Consider the following 26,172-nt stretch of genomic DNA (forward strand, 5'->3'; position numbering starts at 1 on the left):
CGAGACCTGGCGTGAGACACTGACGGCAAGGGAGGAGGCTCTCCGCAAACACCACATCCGCACAGCGGATGCCTGGGCGGAGCACACAAAACGCCTCCCGCCACTCATGGTAGGGGACATGGTCCGTGTACAGAACCAGACAGGGCCCTACCCCAACAAATGGGACAGGACTGGCAGTGTTGTGGAGGTACGCCAATACGTGGTCAAGGTCGACGGCTCGGGCAGAGTCACACTTCGGAACAGGAGGTTCCTGCGCAAGTTCAGCCCTGTTCGCAACAACCTTCCACCTCCTCTATCAATTTACAACGACCTGGCGACCCGTGTCACCGTACCACCATCACTCGTTGTGACACCACGTCTGCCTGACCCCTACTGCGACCTTGTGTCCCCCACATCGCCACCGGTACTCACGTTGGCGAGCCAACCCCGGCGTGGGACGCCGCCTGCTTCGCACACGATCCTTCAGGCGTCACCACCGGCCCCTTTGGACCCGGGAGCCGATCCCCCACCGGGGCCCACTGTGTCGTCCCCTGCACCTAGGGCGGACTTACGCCGATCCACCAGGGCAACCAGAGTGCCTGCCTGGCACAGGGACTATTTCATGGGCTAGTCACATAATGGACACATGATTTATAGTCACATAACCTGGGTGTGGGTTATACAGGTATTTGTCCAAATTCTTGTGTGTTCGTTTATTTTTATTTTTTCTCAGCCTTTACACAGTATGTTAAAGACTCTGGGGGAGATAGAGAATATCTAGACAGCGCCTCTATAATAGACGGTCCTGCACAGTAGCGCAGCGACCGGAACAGGAAGTTGAGACGCTATTTGTAAATACACCTGCAATCGTCCAAGACTTGTTTGTATATTGTTTTCTTCTTTTATTAAACTGGATGGAACAAATGGAATATCGTTCTTATTTACTCCTGTACCTCACTCCTCCCTCTTCCTCACTCCTCCTGTACCTCACTCCTCCTGTACCTCACTCCTCCTGTACCTCCCCCCTCCTGTACCTCACTCCTCCTGTACCTCACTCCTCCTGTAGCTCACTCCTCCTGTACCTCACTCCTCCTGTACCTCACTCCTCCTGTACCTCACTCCTCCTGTACCTCACTCCTCCTGTAGCTCACTCCTCCTGTAGCTCACTCCTCCTGTACCTCACTCCTCCTGTAGCTCACTCCTCCTGTACCTCACTCCTCCTGTAGCTCACTCCTCCTGTACCTCACTCCTCCTGTACCTCACTCCTCCTGTACCTCACTCCTCCTGTAGCTCACTCCTCCTGTAGCTCACTCCTCCTGTACCTCACTCCTCCTGTACACCCCTCCAGTACCACCTCCTGTACCTCACTCCTCACTCCTCCTCACTCCTCCTGTACCTCACTCCTCCTGTACCCCCCTCCAGTACCACCTCCTGTACCCCCCTCCAGTACCCCCTCCTGTACCTCACTCCTCCTGTACCCCCCTCCAGTACCACCTCCTGTACCCCCTCCTCCTCCCTCCTCCTGTACCTCACTCCTCCTGTACCCCCTTCCAGTACCCCCTCCTGTACCCCCCTCCTCCTCACTCCTCCTGTACCTCACTCCTCCATCCCTTCTCTCACTTCCCACTCAGCTCAGCTGTTTCCCCCCAGTGCTTCTCAGCTGCTTCCCCCCAGTCCTTCTCAGCTGCTTACCCCCAGTCCTTCTCAGCTGCTTCCCCCCAGTGCTTCTCAGCTGCTTCCCCCCAGTGCTTCTCAGCTGCTTCCCCCCAGTGCTTCTAAGCGACCTCATTATTACTCCACTGATGAGCCAGTTTCAGACGGTAATGAATCCTGCTAGAATAGTCTTGACTCTGTTGCACCTTTTAAAGAGGAGAATGTGAAACAGAACTCCCTGCCTTGGATTAATCACCAGACAATGGACATTCAAACGCGACGCAGGAAAGCGGAACGCAAGGGGAAAAAGGATAAGCTTGTGGTTTCACTACACTCTCAAATGGTTGATGTCCACATAACCGGAGCGCTGTGAACGATGACAGGAATTCCTATTTTTCTAATCTAATTTGTAGCCACTGTCACAATCTCAGGGTTCTATTTCAGACCATTGACTCAGTGATCAATCCCCCTTCCAGTCAGCTAATAGAAGCCGCCAGTGAAAAATGTGACGAGTTCCTTGATCATTTCATAAACAAAACAGAGGGGATCAGGCAGCAGACCTCTGGATCTCCTCTGACCCCCCCTGCCTTGCAAACCCATTTGAGCTCATCTCTTTGTCAACCAATTGTTTTATGAATAACAGTAATATTTGTGAGTATTATTTTGTGCGCTACATGACACAGCTCTTGTCAAGGTTGTCAAATGATCTACTGCTTGCTGCTGATTCTTGTGACGTTAACCTGTTAAGCCCTATTTTCTGAACATCCGCCTAAAATACATACCTAAGTAAATGGAATATTTCTCCACGTCTACAAGGTCAATTTGCATGTTCTTGGTATCTAGGGACATCTATGGATCTCAGGGAATGTATTCCCAGTGTCAGAAATATTGTGTCTGTTACTAGGCTTGAGTAAATTGTGATGAAACAAAGGAGAATATAAATTATGATTTTTCTTTGCATCTTTGACGGTGAATAACACCATGCTAAAAATGACCAGACATGAAAAACTGCCACTGAGCTCGTTCAGCACCTTCTCGAGATCACGTGTACAAAAGATCTAAGCAAATTAATAAAGGGAAGATGATTAAACAGAAGGTTTTGTAGATACAGTACTGAATTCTGCCATCCGGACACATGCTATTTGAAATATTATTATAGAATATAGAATATCAGGCGTATAAATAACCTTATTATAGCCAAGTTGCACATCTATGGATCGGGCCAAATCTACTCTTTCCAATGGCAGAATTCAATTTGGATTTAGTATCACCAGGCGCAGGGCCGGCCCTAGCATTTCAGCAGCTCTAGGCGAGATTCTGAAAAGCGCCACTTGCGCGCGGCCGCGGCCACTGAAACAGTCTTAAGCACGGGCGCACAACAATAAGTACAGTATTGTATATTTAGTTCAGCGTAAAGCAGGGTTTTTGTGGTCTTTCATTACAGGATCGTACATTGCCATCAGCTGCACCTGTTTAAGGAAGTTGCCACTGCCATCAGATGTTCCCCTAAGGCTCAAGTTTCTCTCAGCTAATGACTGAATGATGGTGACCAACCTGGTTAAAACCCCACGTCATCTCTTCCTTTCTGTGTCGATCAGTCTCATCTCGTCTCTTTTGAAAGATGACAATTCTGAAGTTTCTGATACAATAAAGAAAATTCACTTTTAGTGTTAATGAAATAGAGTGACATAGGTCTGAACTTGAGTTGTAGAAAAACTTCTTACTCACGTTTTTTGTAGTAATTAGTAGTCCAAAAGTAGTATTTCCAAAAGAATAGGCTGAAAAAACAACCTGGGTCCATAGCCTGAAGTCTTGTGTAGTATATGTCCAAATTTCATAAAAATCCGTTCAGAAATGAGAGATTAGGGCGGCTAGGTGGTGTAGTGGGCAAGGCGCTCGCCATCAACGCTGGAGACGCTGGGTTTGAGTCCAGCTCTCTGCGTTGCTATCAGCTTGGCTGGCCGTTCATACTAACACAATTGGCAGTGTTAGGGGTGGGAAAGCTGATGGGTGGGTCCTGGGCATTGTGGACAGCGACCCCTACAGTTCGGTTGGTGCGCCTGCACAGCGAGGGTAGGATCTGGAGGGAGGTAGTGTGACCTTCCACACGTTACACTCTCCCGGTGGGAATCTGCGCTGCCAGGCTGGCTGCCGGCTGGCTGCACATGCGTCAGAGGAAAGCATGTGACAGTCTCCGGCCTCCCGGACCAACAGTACGGGGGAGTGCGCAACAACCAGGAAGGGGACTGGGAATTGGCATAACGACTAACAGTGGGATGGGAGAAAAATCGGAAAAAAAGAGGGGGGAAAAAGATAATAAAAAATAATAATAATAATTAGAGATTAGGAGCGGTTTTGGTAAAAAGTGAGAAAAGAAATAGCTCAGAAAACCATTTTCTCATTGACTCCAATGCATTCGACAGAGAAGGCATGTAACTCGAGAACCGCGGATCTTGTCGCCTGAAATGGGGCTTTAATTCAATAGATATAGATACAAAAAAAAATTTTTGAGGTGCAAAACGGCCCTTGGCCATTTGAGGGCACCCTAGGCCTCCGCCTATTTTGCCTATGCCTGGGGCCGACCCGTCCAGGCGTGCAGCAAGAACCGTGAATGAAATCTACTGTAAATACAGTTACTTTTTATTATGGAAACTGGTCCGTCAGAAATAAAAATCCACAAGTAATTTGATTGACAGAAGCTGGCTTGAGCTGGGTAGTGTCGTCTTTCGAAATTCTGACGCTCATTGAAAGCCCAGAGTGTCCTTCATCATAATGACTACAAACAAAATGGCGGCTCGCATTTATTTCCGATATTCGCTAGCTTATGAATACAATTCCTAAACTGATATTTCACGAATAACACTTTAACCTATTGGTAACAAACGTATTGTTGAAAATATACACTATGACTGCTGTTTTGACAGGATTATGGTCTTTACTCTTGGTTACATTTGAAAAAAAAAGTAATGCAATATTATGTCATACAGTCTAAAGAGATGGATTTATGGCATGGGTCCGGTACCGGACCCGTCGGGCTTAAGACCTCTTTGATCTGAGCTCTGCTTCTGAAGGCTGATCATAGTATTTTAATTTACCATCTTGAAAAATGGCTTGGAATCCGGGGCTCGGCTCTCATTGGTTTATCTTCTATCTTCACTGGGAGAAGTCTTTCTGTTGGTATAGGTAAAGCCACTTCCTCTCTGCCCCCCTCTCTTGTGGTGTTCCTCAGGGTCCGAATTTGGGTCCCTTGTTGTTTTCAATTTACATTCTTCCCTTGGGGGATATCATTCGTAAACACAATGTCCAGTTCCAGTGCTATGCGGACAACACTAGGCTTACTTATGTCCCACTGAGGCAGGTGACTTGGTCCGTGCCGTGTCGTTGGGTAGGCAGGGTGGGGGAAACTGTACAACTGTACAAGCAAAACTGTACATTGGAATATTTACGAAACCTTACTTGGTTCCAAGAAGAGGGTCTTGTGTATTATTGGGTTAGGACATTTACTGTACATTGGAGGGGGTTGGGTTAGGACAACTAACTATGAGATGAGACCACAATACCCATCCATGTCTCTCTTAACTGGTTGCCTGTAATCTTTAGAATTGATTTTAAGATTTTTCTGATTTAAGTTGTTTTTTACAAGGCTCTGAGTTACATTTCAGACCTGTTAGTCCCTATGAGCCTGAGATCCATATAGGGTAGAGTATACTGGTTGTTCTTAAAACACGTCTTACCAATTGGTTTTGATAGTTTATCAGTGAGCTGGATACAATCCTACCTGGAGGGGAGGGAACAGATGGTGGAAGTAAACGGTACCCTATCCCCCCCCCTCACAGTGAGCTGTGGTGTTCCACAAGGAAGCATACTAGGACCGCTACTATTCCTAATTTATGCAAATGACATGTCGTCAGCTTGTGACTGCAACTTGTTCCTGTTTGCGGACGACTCAGCCCTGCTGGTCTCTGACAAGAACAAGTTACAGGTTGAAAAAGCCCTCAGCTCGGAACTAGGCAAAATCTGCATATGGCTCGCCGACAACAAACTATCATTACACATGGGCAAAACAGAGTCCATTCTCTTCGGTTCAAATAACAAACTCAGCAAGACCGACGGCTTCTCGGTTACAGTGGGTGACAATATTATCACAAGGAAAGATGAAATTACCTACCTGGGTTCCATCCTAGAGGCTAATCTTTCCTGTGACAAAATGGCATCCAATGTAATAAAAAAAGTCAACCAACGAACGCGATTCTTGTACCGGATCTCCTCTCTGGTAAACAAGAATACCCTGAAGACTCTAGCAGGAGCACTCATTCAAGGGTACTACGACTATGCTTGCACCTCATGGTACCAAAGCACCTCAAAGGCACTAAAAAACAAATTACAAACATCTCAAAACAAGCTAGTCAGACTACTACTTGACCTGACTCCTAGAACCCACCTCACCCCTGCCCACTTTGACAACCTAGGATGGCTTAGAGTAGACGACAGAGTACAGCAACTTGCAATGGGCCTGGTCTACAAGATACACTACGCGACCAAGGTACCCATGTACATGTCAAAATACTTCCCAAAGGTCAGTGAATACCACGATCACAACACCAGAGGGAGCTCCACAAATCATGTAAAACCCAGATTCGGCTCAAACAAGGGACTAAACACGTTTCGCAATTATGCCACATCAATGTGGAACGCCCTGCCTAAAGCTGTAAAGGAATGTGAATCACTACCCACCTTCAAAAACACTCTCAAAAAACACCTACGTGAGACTGCAATTCGAAACTGGCCCCTACAAATGTCCTAACCTAGTTGTACAGTAAATGACCAAGTAAGGCTTTGTCAATATTCCAATGTACAGTGTAAAATGTGTGTGTGTCCCCTACCCAACCCCCCCCCCCCCCCCCCCCCCCACCTCCAATGTACAGCCCTCACCCAACCCACCCAACCCCACCCCACCCAACCAACCTCCTCCAATGTACAGTTTCTACGCCAAATGTATATACACTCCTTTTCTGGACACTTTTGTATCACAAACAGTACTGTATTTGCAAATTTGATATGTCATAAATGTATAGATGTAGCAGTACTGTCTATCTGTATGTCATGTATGTCATATATGTTATGATGAATTGAAAATGGGGGACCCTGATGTAAACAAGACGAAAGTCTTTCTCTGGTCTGCATCCCCTTAACAATTGTATGTATTGAGCTGTACTGTACTGTACCCATTCTGCAATCTGTTAATAAACTTTTCAATCAATCAATCAAAACCACCAAAGGTGACCAAGCTTTTGCTGTCCAGGCCCCTCAGCTGTGGAACTCCATGCTTGAGAATCTCAGACTAGCAAAATCAGTGACATATTTTAAGTCTCTTCTCAAAACACACTTTTACGTACAAGCTTTTTCATGGTAGTTTTATTTTATTTTCATTTTTATAATTGTTTCTGTTAACAAATTTCTCACTTCCCTTTTGCTCTTCTTTGATGGAGTTCTTCGTTAGTGCTTTTTAACTGTTTTACTGTTCTGTGAAGCACTTTGCAACCCTGTTTTGAAAAGCGCTATACAAATAAAATGTATTATTATTATTATCAACAACCGCACAATAATAACAACATCTGACTGTAGCTGATTCTTGGAGTCAGACCCTGAGAATCAATACTGACAATATGCACATGTATTCTACTTCACCGTAAGGCCTGACTGTAGCTGATGGTATTTCATTTTTAATTGTTATATTCAGTTGTTAAATGTTTACTTTTTGCATTCAAAGAACAAGTAACATGTACAAAGGCTAATAGACAAAGCAAACTTGGGCCTACAGCTACATTGTCCCTGTGTGCAAGAAGCTAACTATCCTAATAGGCCTATAGCTTCCTAACATTCTGTTTATCAGGCATTGCATGTATAATCCAATGTTTGTTTTCATCACTACCCCATTGAAATCGTAGACGGTCTTCCTTTTTCACACATAGACAGGTTTCTCCTCTACGTCAGAATCGATGTGTGCATCAAGGAGGCAGAAAGGAACGTAATCCTGGTCAGAACAACGAGGCAGACGATACATGCATTTTTTTAGCCATGCTAGCGAAAATGACATCCAACCGTTTTCATTTGAAACAACTTTTAGTCAGGGGAGTGTCATGGTTTCTTCATAGAGAGAGCTCCATTATACTTTAGTCAGGGGAGTGTCATGGTTTCCTCATAGAGCTCCATTATACTTTTAGTCAGGGGAGTGTCATGGTTTCCTCATAGAGCTCCATTATACTTTTAGTCAGGGGAGTGTCATGGTTTCCTCATAGAGCTCCATTATACTTTTAGTCAGGGGAGTGTCATGATTTCTCTATAGAGCTCCATAGGGAGGTGTAGTGGTTACGTCATTGCCGTTTTTCGTGTTCCACCCTCTGTCCAACGCAATGTATTTCCCCATTGCCCATTTCTAAATTGTCTCCTTTAAAACAAATAAAGCATTAACATTTGCATGGTGTACATTTCTGTGCTTATTCATCCACAATCTATAGCTCAACATGAAAATATTCGCAATTAATCATAAAATTGTATTTCAACCAAAAATGCTTAAACAATAATCTTAGTGATAGAAGGGAACTCATTTTGTGCAAAAATGTAAAGCTTTTCAATTTCCATGCGGCAGAATTGTTACAATAGCCGATAATCCATTTTCCCAATGATAAATCCCTATAGGCCCTACGGGTGGAACAACCAGTGACGTCAGACTACACCTCCCTATTATACCTTTAGTCAGGGGAGTGTCATGGTTTCTTCATAGAGTTGAAAAAAGTAGTAGAACGCGCTTACCTCACTAGACTTGACCCTGGGTGCTGTAACCTCTGATATCATACATAAAATATAGGGAAACAATGTCCAGGCACGCACTCCAGGTTTTTCCAAATTTATTGGCAGCCTGAAATCATATCATGACATTTCGGTGTGAACACACCTTCTTCAGAATGGAAAAACCTGGAGTGCGTGCCTGGACATTGTTTCTTCATAGAGTTCCATTATACCTTTAGTCAGTGGAGTGTCATGGTTTCTCCATAGAGCCCCGGTGTACTTTTATAGTGCCACAGCTCAACACATGTAGGGGGCAACTCATTCACATGATTCAGTATTGCTGATTGGTGTGGACATGGTATGTTTCTAAACCTGTCTATATAACCCAATTAATTATTTCATAACTACCCCATTGAAATCATAGATGGCTTTTTTTCTTTTTTTTATAATAGTCTCCCTCTTGTGTTTTTGTAGTTATAGACCTCAGTCAGTCAGTCAGTCACTCACCATCTCTCTCTCTCTCTCCCCCTTAGACATCTTCCAAATATGCACACACACACACACACACACACACCCACACATCCCTCCTCTCGCAGACAGATAACAGATACAGGCTCACAAGCTGAACATAATTCCACCGTTTGACATTGTTGTTCTTCAGTCTCACTCAGACGCATCACAGCTAATACACTACGCCGCACTTAAGTACACAAGCGCTCGTGTGCGTTCATTTGTAAACGAGTTATTGTTTAATTATAACTTTGCGTGAACTTTGCTGATCAGCGGGGCGAAACGTGTCTCCCTTCAGCGCATAATTATTCAGGCTAATTGCTCACCCTGTTTGTGCAACATGCTCATCCCTCAGCGAGGCCATCTCATGTGCCTTCTGTGGTGCATCCTCCACTAGGAAGGGCCATCACACTCTAAATGGTTCCCTGTCACTAATACCCTTTATGGCCCTTTTGTCAGGATATAAGCCTTGGATGGGAGAGCAGGGGGGGGGGGTCTTGGGGCAGTGATGCATTAGTAGAATAAAATGAACTGTAGTCAGTGATGACCACAGTAACAAAAAGAGATACAGAAAGAATGAATGAAAGAGAGAAAGAGAAGAAAGAAAGAAAGAAAGAAAGAAAGAAAGAAAGAAAGAAAGAAAGAAAGAAAGAAAGAAAGAAAGAAAGAAAGAAAGAAAGAAAGAAAGAAAGAAAGAAAGTGTATAATAATAGTGTTATTTAGTAAATGCTTCTAAAAAAACACATTTGTATGTAACTATTTACTATAATCGATCATAAAGATTCATATCAGCTTAAACATGTAGAAAGCTCCATTTAGCTAATTAGAACAGTGGATAAACAGAGTTCAGGTAGGTTCACCCTGAGTCTAGGACATCCCTGGTCAGATGAGAATAATTTATTGTATTTACTGTAGAACTAAAAAAGTGCTTGGAAAAAATGTCTAACATGAAGAGGTTTTGCAGAACCAGAACCAGAACCAAAACCAAAACGTCCCATCCAGTAATATGAAGCTTCTTTTCCAGCCCGGGGACCAAATAGAGTCAAACCAGCAGAGCCGCGTTCATTAAAACATACTGGGAAAGACGAGGGGACAAGGATAAGGAAGAGAAAGGAAAGAGAAAGAAAAGAGAAGAAAGAAAGAAAGAAAGAAAGAAAGAAAGAAAGAAAGAAAGAAAGAAAGAAAGAAAGAAAGAAAGAAAGAAGAAGAAAGAAAGAAAGAAAGAAAGAAAGAAAGAAGAAAGAAAGAAAGAGATAGAGATAGAGAAAGAAAGACAGAAAATAAAGAGATAGAGAAAGAAAGAAAGAAAGAAAGAAAGAAAGAAAGAAAGAAAGAAAGAAAGAAAGAAAGAAAGAAAGAAAGAAAGAAAGAAAGAAAGAAAGAAAGAAAGAAAGAAAGAAAGAAAGAAAGAAAGAACGAAAGAAAGAAAGAAAGAAAGAAAGAAAGAAAGAAAGAAAGAAAGAAAGAAAGAAAGAAAGAAAAGAAAGAGAAAGAAAGAAAGAAAGAAGAAAGAAAGAAAGAGAGAGAGAGAGAGAGAGAGAGAGAGAGAGAGAGAGAGAGAGAGAGAGAGAGAGAGAGAGAGAGAGAGAGAGAGAGAGAGGGAGAGAAAGAGAGAAAAGAGAAAAGGAGAGACCACCCACCAGAAACAGGCCTCAGATCCATTCTGCGCAGAGACGGGGTGGTGGTTGAGACTCTGGAACCACAGCCCCGTGGGCCCTGAGATCAGATCCCACCAGAACCCTCTCTCATGTGGCTCCTCTTCACTGTCTCCCTCTCAGCTTTTCTACTGTCTCAATACGGAACAATAATAGGAAAATAATACTGTCCTTTAAAAAAAAAAGAAGAAGAGGAAGGAAACGCTAGTCTAAAGTATCTAAGCACTAAACCTCCATCTGTGTCCATTAGAAATAAGTGGGATGAAGATGATCTTAATGCTGAGACATTATCAGGAGACACAGTCCAGCCTGGTCCTGCATTGTTGGAAAAAGTACACAAGTCCTTTACTTAAAGGTGCAGCCTGCTAGATTTACTAATGTTTGCCCGGAAGTGTGTGCCTCACTGACGGTGTCCTTCACACAATCTGTACGTCGATTTTGATAAAAGCGTTGACTAAATGTAACCGTTTGCAATGAGGCTGTGGATCCTACATGCAGGGACGTGCACAGGACTTTAGAGGGGCAGGTGCTCAAAGGCTGAAAAGGGCACTATACCTGTGCCCGATTTTTAAGGGCTCTTTTCGGGTGGGGGGGGGGGGGGGGCCCTTTTTATGCTTTTTGGGGGGTTTTGGTGATCAAATATTGAATATTGAACTATAATAATCAGTGCAGGAGCTCACTTATCCTTGAAAGACACTTTTATCACTGACTTAAAAGGTCCATACAGCTCCATAAATGTTCAGGGGGGAGGGAATAAGTGCTTACCCTACAGACCCCAAGAAGTGCTGTATATTCTGTATTGTTTAATATAAATGCATTTTTTATTCCAATCCCGATTTGTATTTGAGATTCCCAAATCCCATCGGACTTGACTTCTTCGTGTCCCTCAATGAGTGTAATACCAGCATTCAACTGTATGTGCCACAGCGGTTTCTATCATCATCATCATCACCACCCACGCTATGCATAAAATATAGGTCCGCGAAGAGGCACGCTGAGGAGGCCGTGCAAACTGCAATGGAATATGGGGCATCTCTCTCTCTTTACCTAATATTTTTATATAGGTATCCTGACATTTTTCAGTTGGAAGGGCAGTCTATATGCGTTAAAAAAAAAAAAAAAAGGTTATTATTATTTTTTTCTTTCAAAAAGGGCACTTTTTTTATGAGGCTCAAAAAGGCAGGTGCTCAAGCACCCCTTGGGCTCTATGTGTGCAGTGCACGTGCCTGCCTACATGGTCCTCACTCTGACAGGGATAATGAAGCTTTGGGTCCTACATGGTCCTCACTCTGTCGGGGAGAATGAGGCTGTGGGTCCTACATGGGCCTAACTCTGTCTGGGAGAATGAGGTTGAAAGTAGACATAAGTGCGGCTTTTAAAGCATTTGACAATGTATTTAAATGCCAAAAGTAATTGTACAAATTCTATACACATTTCTAGTATCTCAGTGCTCAGGATCATTGGAGCCTTGATGCATTTACCTCTAAAGGTTTTGGTAAAGTGGTTGGTGGCGCAGTTACTGTACGCTGGCTCTGATGGCATCCTTTGAAAAGGTGGCAGACTTGAACTTTGAAAGTGCAGCATCATCGCATCACTGTATGTTTTGTGTGCAAAATCCTTTTCTTCAGAGTAACACCTACAACTGCAGGGTTCAGATAGATGTAGTTGGGTAAAAGAATGTTCAATTTGTAATATAGTAGAGTAAAAAAGTACAAAGTACACTAAAATACTAAGCCTATGTTCACACTGCAAGCCTTAGTGTTCAATTCTGATTTAAGTTTAAGTAATTTATAAAAAAAAAAAATACCCAGGGACAGTGCACATTAATCAACATCTTCAGTTTCCACATCAATGTAAATGTGCCAGAATTAGCTAATGAGCTAGTTTTCATCTATAGTCCCTGCCTAACATGCATGTCTTTATGGTGTGGGAGGAAACCGGAGTACCCAGAGGAAACCCACGCGAACACAGGGAGAACATGCAAACTCCACACAGAAAGGCCCCCTGCTTTTTTATTGCTCTGATCAGATCTTGTTTGTTTGGCTGAAGAAGATGGATCATGTAAACAATTGTGACAAATGTCAACCTAGACTGACATAAAAGTCGCATAAAAGTCGCATGACTGTTCAGACTGAGGTTGCATTGCAAAAAATCCGACCTGTTTTGAAAGTGATATATTGAAATTATTTTATTGGGAAAACCACATTGAGATACAGTATCTCGTTTTCGAGAGGGTCCCAAAATATGATCAAATATGGAAGTGGCCCAAATCAGAATTGAAAAGATCAAATTCCATGTAATTTGTGCTGTTCAAAGAAGTCAGAGTTATCTCTGAATCATCAAGTCTAAGTACCTCAAAAACTGTACTTAAGTACAAACAGTACTCCAGTCAAAGTAAAAGTTACCCCCCCCCCCCCCTCTCCCACTCACGCGCTGGTCTTGTATTCCTCTAAACATAAATAAGGTTAGACAACGTGGTGATAAGAGTGACATGGATGTCTCAGTGATGGGCCTCCAAGCCGGGAAACCAGAGAGGGGACAAGAAGCCACATAATGATGGGTATCAGGGAGAGGTCTCTCCCTCAGGCAGGTCTCTCCCTGCCTCCCCTCAGTCTGAGAGCGGCTCGCCGGAGACAGACCACAGCGCTTCTCCGCAGACATGTGTCTCACTGAAGGAGAAGACGATTACCACCACGACGCCGCCCCGGCTCGGCTGGGGTGCCGGGGATTTTAAGTCACGGTATATTCTGGTGGTGCCAGTCATGTGGTTTCTCACACAGAGAGGACGTGGAACGACACGGGTGAAGGAGGATGATGAGGGAGAAAGGGAGGGGGGAGGGAGGGAGGGGAAGAAGGGATTGGAGAAGGAAAGAAAGGGGACGAAAGAAAGAGCAAGAGGAACAATGCCTCCTATATCTGAAAAATTCACATTTTTTAAAAAGTGTTGTTTTCGTGTGGTTTTCTTGCAGAATGTTTCATACCGAATCATATATTGTCTATGCACTCAATACTGCAGCACCCACGTTTCAGCACTGTTTGATCATTGTTACTCAGCTGAAAGAGTTGTACCCTTCCTGCTGACTTGTCGTACAGAACATCTAAGTCGCTTTGGACAAACGCGTCAAAATGACAAAATGTAAATGTAGACTGCAATTTTTTAAGGATACCTAATACAATACATTGTTTTTGGACTATATTACTATATTATGTGTTAACACAATACCAACCAGGTATTAGTGCCTCACAAAGTGCAGATATGAGGTTTTCCCCCACTTTTCTTTATGCAGATAGGAGGTTTTGTTCTTCATTCAAAAAGTAATTCTTAATTGACAAGTAATTTATTTTGTAATTGCTTTTAGTCTGCTTTTCCTGTTCCTTGTTTCCTGTTTTTATCTTATTTTAACTTGATTTTATTGTGCTGTGATTACTTGTTTTTATCTTTGTGTTATTCTATCTATTGTATTTGTTTACGCGGCGTCACGGTAAATGAGGGAAACCTCAGTGTCCCACGAGTTTAAGGGGAGACAACCGAATAAAATACAATTTCCTGATTTTGGGGCAATTTTGAGATTTTTGTATAATGTTGCCCCTTTACATGTCTTCTTTCAAACTAGTGACAATACAACTTAAAAAAAACACATTTAGTTGCTTATTTTGCATGATCACATCCATAAATGTGCACATATTGAATGGGGAAGTGCCTCATTTGAATATATAAACATAAAATTCAGAAAACTTGCAATACATTTTTTCTTAGTTTATATGTACATAACAAACTGGGAAATTTTCATAGTGATATCTATTCAAATATCTTTTTTGCCTATTAGGGGGTACAGTAATCGGTTGTGTTGTTTGTTACTACACTGTTACTACTACATCATTATTATTATGTTATTATGTTATTCAGTTATCAGGCATGTGTTTAGGTTGTCTATTACTAATGGTTTGATTGGGTGTTGTGTTTGTAAATAGCAGTTTAAAAAAAAATATGCCATTTTACAATACAGAACTTTGAAGGCGTTTCCAATTTACACTGTACATTGGAATACTGACAAAGCCATACTTGGTCATTTACTGTACAACTGGGTTAGGACATTTGTAGGGGCCAGTTTCTAATTGCAGTCTCCCGTATAGGTGTTCTTTGGGTACCGTTTACCTCCACCATCTGTTCTCTCCCCTCCAGGTAGGATTGTATCCAGCTCACTGGACATGTACCATTTCCCTAGCATCTACACACACCAAACTTTCCACCTTTATTCATATCTATATCCTGCTTCTTTGTGCCAAAGGGTTTGTTGATATGTCATACATAGCCTGATATACAGACAATACAAAATTTTAAAGGCGTTTTTCTCAAAATGAGATTTTATGAGTTTGTATTACACATAAAACTAAAAATCTCAATTTCTCTAGTACCTCCACATACCAAACTGGCCACGTTTCCTCCTATCCATATACCACAACTTTCTGTTAGAGGATATTTTGATATATCATATTTTTAGAAAATGTTATACAAAAAATGTATGCGAAAAATAGATTTCTTATGACTAGGGGGTCATAAAAGGTCATAAATCCCTGTTTGGGTGGCATATCAAAAAATCCTCTAACAAAAAGTTAGTTTTTTAATGTAGTAACATGAAAAACCATGAGAAAATATCTATATATCATCGATTTTAGCTAAATTTTGCTCGGGGTAACATGCAAAAATGGCTCATTTGAATAAACCACGCCCCTTTTGGGTAATAAAATTATGCAACCAATTTTTTTTTAATATATATATTTTTTTACTATTATAAACAATTAAGATGTTTGCAAATGATTTCATCCTTTATTATTTTTTCCCCTATCTAGGTGGGTGGTCTCCCCTTAAATAAAGGTCGAGAAAGAGAAAGAAAGGGAGAAAAGAATAGGCAAGAAGGAGCAGAAAAGAAAAACGCGAGATATGAGAGAGAGAGAGAGAGAGAGAGAGAGAGAGAGAGAGAGAGAGAGAGAGAGAGAGAGAGAGAGAGAGAGAGAGAGAGAGAGAGAGAGAGAGAGAGAGAGAGAGAGAGAGAGAGAGAAAGAGAGAGAGAGAGAGGGTGGTGGATAAACTAAAGTGTGCGGGGGGAGGAGGGAGGGCGTGGCAACCTCACGTCATACCGCCAACCATTCCTTCCTTGTTTACATTGTAATTTGGAATTTATTATTCAGGGTCAATATTTCTCATCCATATGTCTCCCCTGCATATCCATCCGGCTTTGTCTGTAAGCTCTTGAAAGACAAATAAAAAGCCAAACTAATTGCTGTGGATCCCCTCCGAGGCTCCGGCCCGGGTGCGTCCATCAGCGCCACACAGGAGCGCGACAGCGAGAAATCAAGCCGCAGCGTCGAGCGGAAAGCCTCCATGAATCACAAGCGCGGCGGTAGCGGCTGTGCGGCACGAGCGGCAGCGATGCCGGTGGTTTGAGAGCTAATCATTGAGGGAAGCGGCTCCGAATTAACACTCGGGCAGAGGACGCCTCGTTCTCCGTCATTAGGGCACATTACAGGGCCACAATATACATCATTAAACCGGGCATAAACAATTCATTAAAACGCCGTTAAGAAGACAAGCTAATGTCACGTCTCCCCGTGGTATTAATAGGCTGTTAAATGGCAATAGGGTTAAGAAGACAGGGATGATTCCTCCGCTACCCAGTCAGTCAACCTGACTGATGGCATCTCTAGTTGTTCCAGACATAGCAGGTGACCTCTTCCCTATCACTCTAACATGTCTCACTCTAGTACTAGGGAGATGCTTTAAAGGTAGAATCAGTAATTCCATCAAAACGGCGACCTCTAGGTAAAATAGTCCTGCTTGGTATTGCACTTTGTTTACATGGTAAATGGTAAATGCTGCATTTATATAGCGCTTCGCGCAGAATGCCTCACATTCACTCAAACACGACAGTGGAGGCCACCATGGAAGGTGCCAACCTGCTCAACAGGAGCAATTAGGGGTTAGGTGTACAGTGTACTCGAGGACACTTCTACACACTGCTGGGACGTGTGGGAATCGAACCAGGAACCTTCGGATTACCAGGCGACCGCTCTAACCTCCTGATCCACTGTTGCCCTGTACATACTTTGTGTGGGTTGGAGAGTTTAGTAACTTATTAGTGTGAATTTCTCTTGGCAGAGCCTGAGGTGTGGTCAGCAATAGCACCCCCCCCCCCAATCCCCAGTCAATTTAACCCACATGTCAGACCAAAACAAAATAATTAAACAAAGTGCGATACCAAGCAGGGCTCTTTTGCATAGTCAGAGCCCCATTCATTGTCTACACATTGGCTCACTATGTTGCAACATTAAAGGTGCAATAGATAAACATTTTATGGAGACTAATCATAAAAAAAAAACATCCAGAGCTTTTAGAAAGGTGCAGAATAAAAGTATTGCTTTTCCCCCAAATAAATTATTGATTGATGATTTTATCATTTAAAAAAGTTTGCCGGGTCCAAAATGAATGTTGTTTATATGTTGTGTGTGTATCCCCTCCCTACTTACAGAATACACCTGATTGGATAAACATGCTGCTCGTTGAGACATGCTGGTGCTATAGTGGGACATCTAGTGGCTCAATGTTATCTATAGCACCTTTAGCTTATCAAAATATGTCTAGCTTTCAGCTCGTCACCATGTTCATACCGGAAACATGGTAAAATATGCCAAAATATACCACAATGTGACCAAAACAGCACCGGCAACATGGCATCATGAGGTTTAAAGGTCTACGGCTGAAATGTAATTCCTAAATATCAAGCAAATCCAACAAGATAAGTGTTTATATCCCGTCAGGTTCACTAAGGTCCTTACTGTACCAGTGTAATGAGAAGGGGGATTATAAGGGTCATAAAGAACATACACTGACAGGAGAGCTATCAGTCATCAACCTTCCGTTTATTTAAAATCTGGTGAAATTCAAACACCCAGTTTCTTCATATCAGAGGCACGACCTTTTGAACTCAACAGTGGTTATCTTCAGGGAGCGACAGGGGTTATCACACCTCGGAACATTCACTCCTCAGCACACTGCTACACATGGTACAAAGGCTGGGGGGGGGGGGGGGGGGCACATTCATTGCAGAACAGCAGGTAAAAATAAATGTGCTAAATAAAGGTTGGGAAATCAATAAGAAAAAAAGAGAGAGCCCATGTTCCTTGTTATGGTGATGACTTCAGCTGATATGCTGAATCAATTCAGTTTCTATAACCATTAATTGCTCACAGGGAAAATGTTGATACGTGGAAATGTTGGTAAATCTTTAATTAGTTTGCCTGAGCAGTCATTTTGCTTGTTATTTGGCTGATCTCAGTGCAATTACTGTCATACAACTAAAATAAATGTGGTTCGTTTTAAGTCTTAATTTGACTAAACTATAAAAACCTAATTTCAGCTTAAACTGGATGAATTTGGACCCACTGAAGCAATTTAAGTGGAAAGGCTGATATTATCTAAGAATTAGTGTCTCTTTAAATTGTCTTTTTAAATTGACAGGAGGCTGATAACAACTGAATAATAACAACTTTCCGATGGCCTTAAAAATCCACAAGGCAGATTTCAACACGACTGCTGTTCAATGAAAAATAAATGTGTTGGTTAATCACAGGGTGTTGTAAATAAATGTTTTTGCATATAAACTTTAACATGGCTGACAGGCATAGCATATAAACTGGCTGAATAAAGATGCTAAATACTGGGGTTCTGCTCATTACTTTGGTTGAAGGGTTTGAAAGCAAAGCACCACACGACAATCAATAACATCCACTGACATCACACCACATTCAGTCAGGAGTATAAGGCACAAATATAACCTCACATACTAACTAGCATGTGTTCAAAAGGAAAATTCAAGTTTTTGCGAAAAAGGAAATGCTTTTCAAGCATCCTTAATATATTACAAAAAAAATCTATAAATAATTAAGGATAGCAATATATTTTTCACAATCATACAATTTCTACAATATTTAACACCAAATATGCAAACTTTTTTTTTCTTTCTTTCTCTCAGTCACATCATTGCAAAGTAATAACTTGTCTGATCTGTAAAGGATTTTTGTTTAGTCGTGTTTAAGAACAATGCAGTCGGCAGTGAAACTTGACCCCAAACTCAATGTTGACCTTTTATGAAGGCTTTTTTTCTCTGCTGGTTTCTGGAAATAAAAATGTAAAAACTTAAAAAGGAGAAGAAAAAAAAGTCAAGATGAAAATAAATCCCCTGAGTTTCAGATCAGACATTTCAGATGAGGTGAGACGCGGGGCGAAGGTAATACACTAATCTCCACATCGTTCAAAGGATTCTGTCATCACATCCCAACACGGCTGGCACACAAACAACAGGGGTTTGTAGTCAGAAGCCACAAACAAACAGGATTTTGTAGCCAACAGCCGCGGCCAATGATCAGCGTTATGGCCACGCGCCATATTGGTATTAAACGCACCAGACGTCATGAGAATACTATGAATACTGTGGAAACGGCTGACTTTCAGAAACAGTCCTTTTTCCCCCTCCGTGCTTGGCAGACTTGAATAAGTCTAAAAATAAGAATAAAAAGTGAATTAAATAAAAAGCTTGATGATTTAACACAAATTAAAATGATTATAGGAAGGCTTGTAGCATGTCATTAATTTCGAGTTTCCTATGGAGTTCCAAACACAACCTAAAACCATTACCTGAATTCTGCCTGTAAACAAAATGTATTTATCAATTGCTCACACTTTCAAACAACTATCAACAAAATGTTTAATTTTAACTAACACGATTACTACAATGTTGTTAAATCACAGTGTATATTTGACTCTCTAAAGAGTACATTTAACATTTTATTCACTGCGATTCTTGCGCTGGCCAGGTCTCTCTACTGGAATCATTCACAAACAATATTTGTCCATTTAGAGACCCTGTTGTTCGCTCAAGGTCACCACTAAATGGACAAACATGGATAAATCGTCAGATTTATGTAGTTTTAAAAGATACAATCCAGAAGACATTGAGTTTCATAGAAGCATTTTAGTTTAACCCATCGCCCAAACAAGATTTTACTCCAAATGTTAACAAATATTACAGGTGTAAACAAACCTTTTATAGTGAAACTCTAAGGCGCTCACATGACTGTCAGTCCTTGAGTCAAAGGCCAGGACAATTAAATTAAAAGTGAAAAAAAAATAAAGTCTTCAATCCAATAAATCACTATGGGCACTAAAGCACAGTGTAGAGGCGTGTATGACTGTTTGTATGGACAGACCCCTCTCCACCGATTCCAGCTCACACAGCGATTAAGCAATCTCGTGCAAGGTGCGCACATACAGGTTACAGATGTTGATTTGGACTGTAGATGGAGTTGAAGTAGTTGTTGAAGAGTAGTGGTTGAAGACGTTTGTTTGTTCCACAGAGGACATTTTGAAATGGAGAGTAATCAAATAATCACTCGTAAAAGATGATGATGATAAATGAATGATAATGATGATGATGATACATGCCCTCGTGCTTCAAATGTATTGGTCTATTATACGATCTCCCTCAAAAACGAACAAGCCGACTGCTTGTCAATCAAAGGAGGTCAGACTCATTACAACTTCGCCGAAACCGAAAGTGACACTTAACACGGATGGGATGTAAACATCACGAGAGCAAAGAAAACGGCCAAAATTGTTATATGAGGTATAGGAAAATTATTCAGCTTGTAGATTATAGAACAATAGACAACTCTGTCTATTTGTGTGGAAATGTGAATATAAACAAAAGTTGTTTACAAGAAAAACTCTGTTGGACACCTTTAATCAAATGGATGAACGACGAGATGCACTGTTATCCCAAATGAACTGGATTTAAGGAGAGGAGGCACTACCACTGAAAATGGTGATTTGGGGTGGATTGGACAATTATTTATCATATTATCATATTTTGCCTCTACAACTACTCCAGTCTCATAAAACATATAAAACAATCATCAAAACAACTATAAATATTAATATTATTTTTGTATGAGCTGCAAAATGTAAACTAAGCTTCTGAACAAACTTTAAGGTCTATTTTCTCAAAATGACATATTCCCATTTCTTACATCCGTTCATTTCCATTTATGGTGTATTTTATATGAGAAAATTGTGAAAATATATATTTTTTAAACATAGTATATATATTTTTTTTTAACAACATAAAAAAAAATAACTTATTAACTCTTTAGTTATTCATCACATTGAAACAAAAAAAATTTACTCTGACTTTGTCCGATGAGGAAGAAAAGTGTTCTAACTAACAGGCAACATGCATACATATTTGCAAATGTGGGTATGTTAACACATTGGACGCCAGACCCGAGATGTCAGGTTAACTCACCATCGCTTGATCGCTTGGCGCTCAGATAATTGGATTATTCTTTTTGCAGTACATCATAGACAAGGTAAGGACTATATGTTATCAATCTTGCGTTGATCCGATCATTCTTTCCCTGCGATCAGAGCGTGTGTCTGTAATGTACTGTGTAGCATATTCCGTTGGTGGCGATCGAAGCATAGAAAAATTACCCCCCACCCCCTTTCTTGCATGCATGATGAAACATAATACCGATACTCTAGCGTTGATTTTAGATTGATTATTGATCCAGGCGAGAAATGGCACGATTTATAATGAAATGCAGTAAAACGCTGTTTGGTGTCGTTTCCCGGGATTACACAGAATCACTCTAAAACTATACTCATGTTCACCATGGTATAAAACGGAAATGTATGGATGAAAAAATTATCAGTTTTTTGCATGTTGACCGGAAGAAACTCACTGACAATCGACTATGTTATTAGATCCATAGCTATAATATTTAATATAGTTTTAGCACTGCAAACACTGGCATTTATCCCCATTGAACAAAGCACTGGCACACAATGGCCATACGCCCATAGTGACCTCTGGCGCTGAACCTGTTAATAATAAATATATAAAAGTCATAATACAAAACATTGTTTATTTTGTATCCAAATTCAATGTGTAAAGTTTAATTCCGAGAAGATTATTAAGTGGTAGTACCTCCCCTTTAAAGACCCAGGGCATTTAAGAGGTTGACAGTGGGGCAACAGTGGCTCAGGAGGTAGAGCAGTCGTCTGGTAAGCTGAAGGTTCTCGGTTTGATTCCGGCTCCTTCGGACAGCGTGTCTAAGTGGCCTTGACCAAGACACTTAACCCCTAACTGCTCCCGATGAGCAGGTCAGCACCTTGCATGGTTGCCTCCACCGTCTGTGTCTGAACGTGAGGCATAAGTTGTAAAGCGCTTTGGATAAAAGCGCTATATAAATGCTGTCCATTTAGCATCATACCAGTGTCCAAAATCCAGTGTCAAGACTTTCCACACTCCCAGGCGGGATGAGCAGCAGAGGTTTGGTATAAAGCCTCCCACACGTGGTGGGACACGCCCACACGCACAGCACTAATTCTTACTAAAGGCACCAAACAGGCCAAGCCTGAATAGTAACCAGCTGTACGTGGCCATCTCAGTCCACTGTCGAAGTGCTTCACTATATAGACTCTGAATCAGGCCTTATGTCAATGAAGCTAGTGGGGTGACAGCGTTCAAATTTAAGATACATTTTGATTGGAAAATTTGGCATGGCCATTTCCACCGAGGTCTCTAGACGTCTCGCCTCACGATATCAAGATGTAAAAACGGGCTCATTGGACTCACAAGAGTCTCACCTATACAGCCACACCCAATAAGCTAACTTCAGTCCCATGCAGATTTAGGGCAGATGGTTTGATTGATGGCGGTTACCCCAAGACGGTTCGATAGAACCCCAAAGCTGTGTAACTAATAGTATCAATCCAGAACTTGCTGGAGCAAATTACATCTTTTTGTAATTATAGGTAAATTACATAAAGTTACGGTCAACATTTTCACAATTTGAATAGGTGAGATTCTAAATGTAGTGCTTGTCACATAAAAATAGATGGAGAAGATTGACACACAGTGTTGAGCTCTCAAATGATTCCTTGGGGTCCCGGCTTTCTGATGGAATAGGGCACTTGTATTGGGATCCAAAGCCCACTCCCCCTAAAAGGGCTTAGACTCCAGAGGGTCAACGGAGGAAAGTGACTGAGAACAGTCAGAACTGTTCTGGGCACCATCTCGTGCATTTAGCAGACACTCTTAACCAGAGCCACTTAGAGCTACATTACCGATCCCTCAAAAGAAGCCCTCTGCTATAAGCTTCAGTCCTGGGACCATCCCACTTGCTCATACACCATGCAAGGGTTCAAATCACAACGTTGGCCCACCATACATACATACATACATACATACATACATACATACACTACATACAAAACTGAAAGACCTTCAAAAAGAACACAAAACGGTGAGTAACATCTCGAGTTTCACAACCAGTTTTCTCAAAATCTTCATCCATTCATCGGAGTGCTACTCAAAAAGTCCTTCACGGTCTCACACTCAAGCAACATATAGATCTTCTACATGTTTAGATGAATCAAACGGGATGTTACTGGAAGCTCAACAACTGTGTGCCGGGAGCCTCACTTGCACCGTTGGCCTCGTGGTAAAACACCGGCTGGCCTTGTGGGAAGACACCGGCTGGCCACATGGTAAAACACCGGCTGGCCTCGTGGTAAAACACCGGCTGGCCTTGTGGTAAAACACCGGCTGGCCTTGTGGGAAGACACCGGCTGGCCACATGGTAAAACACGGCTGGCCTCGTGGTAAAACACCGGCTGGCCTCGTGGTGAAACACAGACTGGCCTTGTGGTATAAAACACCGGCTGACCTCATGGTAAAACACCGGCTGGCCTCGTGGTAAAACACCGGCTGGCCTTGTGGTAAAACACAGACTGGCCTTGTGGTAAAACACCGGCTGACCTCATGGTATAACACCGGCTGGCCTCGTGCTAAAACACCGGCCCTTCTCGCATAGTCAGCGACGTTATCTGCATGTCACTTTACCTTGCGTCTTGTGTTCGACACTGAGGCATGTTTCCTACCAGCATGTTGCTTGGCAACAACAGGGTGACGACTCAGGATTCTGGTGAAATCTTGACGTTTTTATCTCCATGACCTTGATTTCAACAAGTATCCGAGATAATAAAAAAATAAAAAGAACACAACAACAATGACAACAACACAAAGTCTGTCACATCCAGCCTTCCCAGGGCCAGGAGGCTGTACTAAGGAAAGCTGTTGTGTTCAGCTCATCCCTGCTGATTCCCACAGTACCATGTCACTCAGTTCAACTCCCTTCTTCATGAAACATGTCATACACAGGAGTCTGTGTCCTCTCCCGACATCGGACTCTCTCCCGTTCCCCATCAGGGGCAGTAGTGGATGCTAGCTAGTACCTCCTTTGCAGGGGAAGTGTATGCTAGCTAGTACCTCCTCTGTGGGTCTCTTGAGTTCCTGCAGTTCACTAGATGGTTCGCGAGGGGAGGGTGGTGGTCACTGGGTGGTTCGTGTGGGGAGAGGGTGGTGGTCACTGGGTGAAGCTTTTTTTGATGGCAACTTTGGGGAAGAGGTTGGAGAACTCCTGGACGATGCGGGCGTCTATCTGGGAGCAGAAGGAGACGTCGAGGAGGAGCAGCCTGGGGCAGGACTGGAGCAGCTTCCTGAGGGAGGGTGCGCTTACCATTCGTGTACCTGTACCAAACAGATAGTTAGTTTGTTAGTTAGTGGGGCGGCACGGTGGCACAGTGGTTAGCAAGGTTGTCTCACAGCAAGAAGGTCCTGGGTTTTACATGTTTTACATGTTCTCCCTGTGTTTGTGTGAGTTTCCTCCCACACCAAAAGACATGCATGCTAGATTTCCTGCCATTGCCCTTGACCAAGGTACTGGCATTACAACTGGAGTTGGTCCCCGGGCGCCGCACTATGTGTGCTGCCTACTGCTCCTAAATAGTTAGGATAGGTCAAATGCAGAGAACAATTTTCCCCAAGGGGATTAATAAAGGTTCAGTCAGTCAGTCAAACAAACATGCACAGGTAAACAACATTAAAGGAGCTGTCAAATGAGCTCTTAAGTTCTGGGCAGAATATTTTCTGATCTACAAGCAGCATCTGATCTACAAAATTATGTACTCTATCTATCTATCTATCTATCTATCTATCTATCTATCTATCTATCTATCTATCTATCTATCTATCTATCTATCTATCTATCTATCTATCTATCCATCTATCTATCTATCTATCTATCTATCTATCTATATATCCATCCATCCCTCCATCCATCCATCCCTCCATCCATCCATCCATCTCTCCATCCCTCCCTCCCTAACCCTTTCACTACGACACTACCAAATGGTTAACCCTTTCACTGTGACAATACAGAAGGTTAACCCTTTCACTACCACACTACATGGTTAACCTTCTGCAGTGTGGTAGTGAAAGGGTTCTAAGTAACGTATGTGTCGAGGATCACGTTACCCAGGATGTCCAGGTGCTGCAGGGAGGGGCAGTTGTTGGCCAGCTCCTCCACGTCGGCGTCGCAGACGGTGCGGTTGGCCGTGAGGAAGAGCTTGCGGAGGCGCGGCAGGTGACGAGCCAGGTGCTGGAAGCAGCCAGAGCTGCTCTGCAGGGTGGAGCACCAACCCAGGTCCAGCTCCTCCAGCAGCCTGGGGAAGAGGCACAATCAGGGATCCGTAAACGTAAAAAAACAAAAAAGCAGCCCCACCATCGGAAAATAACAAATAGAAATCACGCTTTCATATGTGATTAATTAACCATTTCACTGCCATGCGACAAAGGGTTAAACCTTTCACTGCGACAATACAGAAGGTTCACCCTTTCACTGCCACACATCAAAGGGTTAACCCTTTCACAACCACACTACAGAAGGTTAACCGTCTGTAGTGTGGTAGTGAAAGGTTAACGTTCTTTATTACATGGCGTTTTAACATTCGCCGAAATGCTTGATTGTGATTGGTCAATAGCCCCCGACAGCGGTGAATTATTTTTCGATAACCACCGGTGATTATTGTTTTTCGCTAGGGATGCCCCGATCACGTTTTTTGCCACCGATACCGATCACCGATCGTCGTGAGCCATATCGGCCGATACCGATCCGATACCGATCGTTTTTGATTAAAAAGAAATTAAAAATTATTGTATATAAATATATATATATATTTTTTTTTAATAAAATATATATATTATATAATTAGACTTGTACTTGTATTATCTGCGAGACATCGCCACCACGCAACAAGCTCCACTGTCTGTGTGTACTCTAGTAGCCTCCAGCTACGGCCAGGATTCTCCGGAGCTGCACCTGGACCTATACTCGAGTAGCCTCGAGCAGAGCTACGGCCAGGATTCTCCGGCGCTGCACCTGGACCCTATTGGCATAACGTTACTTAACTGTGCTCAGCAAGCCCTCAGCTCGAATACGCATCGAATCAGTGTTATAAGACATTGATATCAGGAGCTATCTGTAGCTACTGCTAGCCGGATATATAACGTTAATACAACGCCTCAGTGAATTATTTAGTTCAATGGGACATTTCGTTTTGAACGGTGAACTAACTTGCGCTAACGTGAGCTAACAGGTAGCATACACGTCTCTACTAGACTTTGTG

General features: G+C 42.5%; 1 protein-coding gene across 1 annotated transcript in view; it reads right to left on the minus strand.

Moving 5' to 3' along the window:
* Window positions 1-17,556: 17,556 nt before the first annotated feature.
* Window positions 17,557-26,172, minus strand: part of fbxl4 (F-box and leucine-rich repeat protein 4) — a 38,662-nt gene continuing 30,046 nt past the window's right edge. The window contains exons 8-9 of the mRNA XM_084336432.1: window positions 25,022-25,209; window positions 17,557-24,235 (exon numbers count right to left, since the gene is read on the minus strand). Coding sequence (XP_084192558.1) covers window positions 24,072-24,235; window positions 25,022-25,209 — 352 coding nt within the window. The 3' untranslated portion in view covers window positions 17,557-24,071. The remainder of the gene's footprint in view (window positions 24,236-25,021; window positions 25,210-26,172) is intronic.

The sequence above is a fragment of the Notolepis coatsorum genome (genome assembly GCF_963971535.1).
Source record: "Notolepis coatsorum genome assembly, chromosome: 19".
Classification (NCBI taxonomy): domain Eukaryota; kingdom Metazoa; phylum Chordata; class Actinopteri; order Aulopiformes; family Paralepididae; genus Notolepis; species Notolepis coatsorum.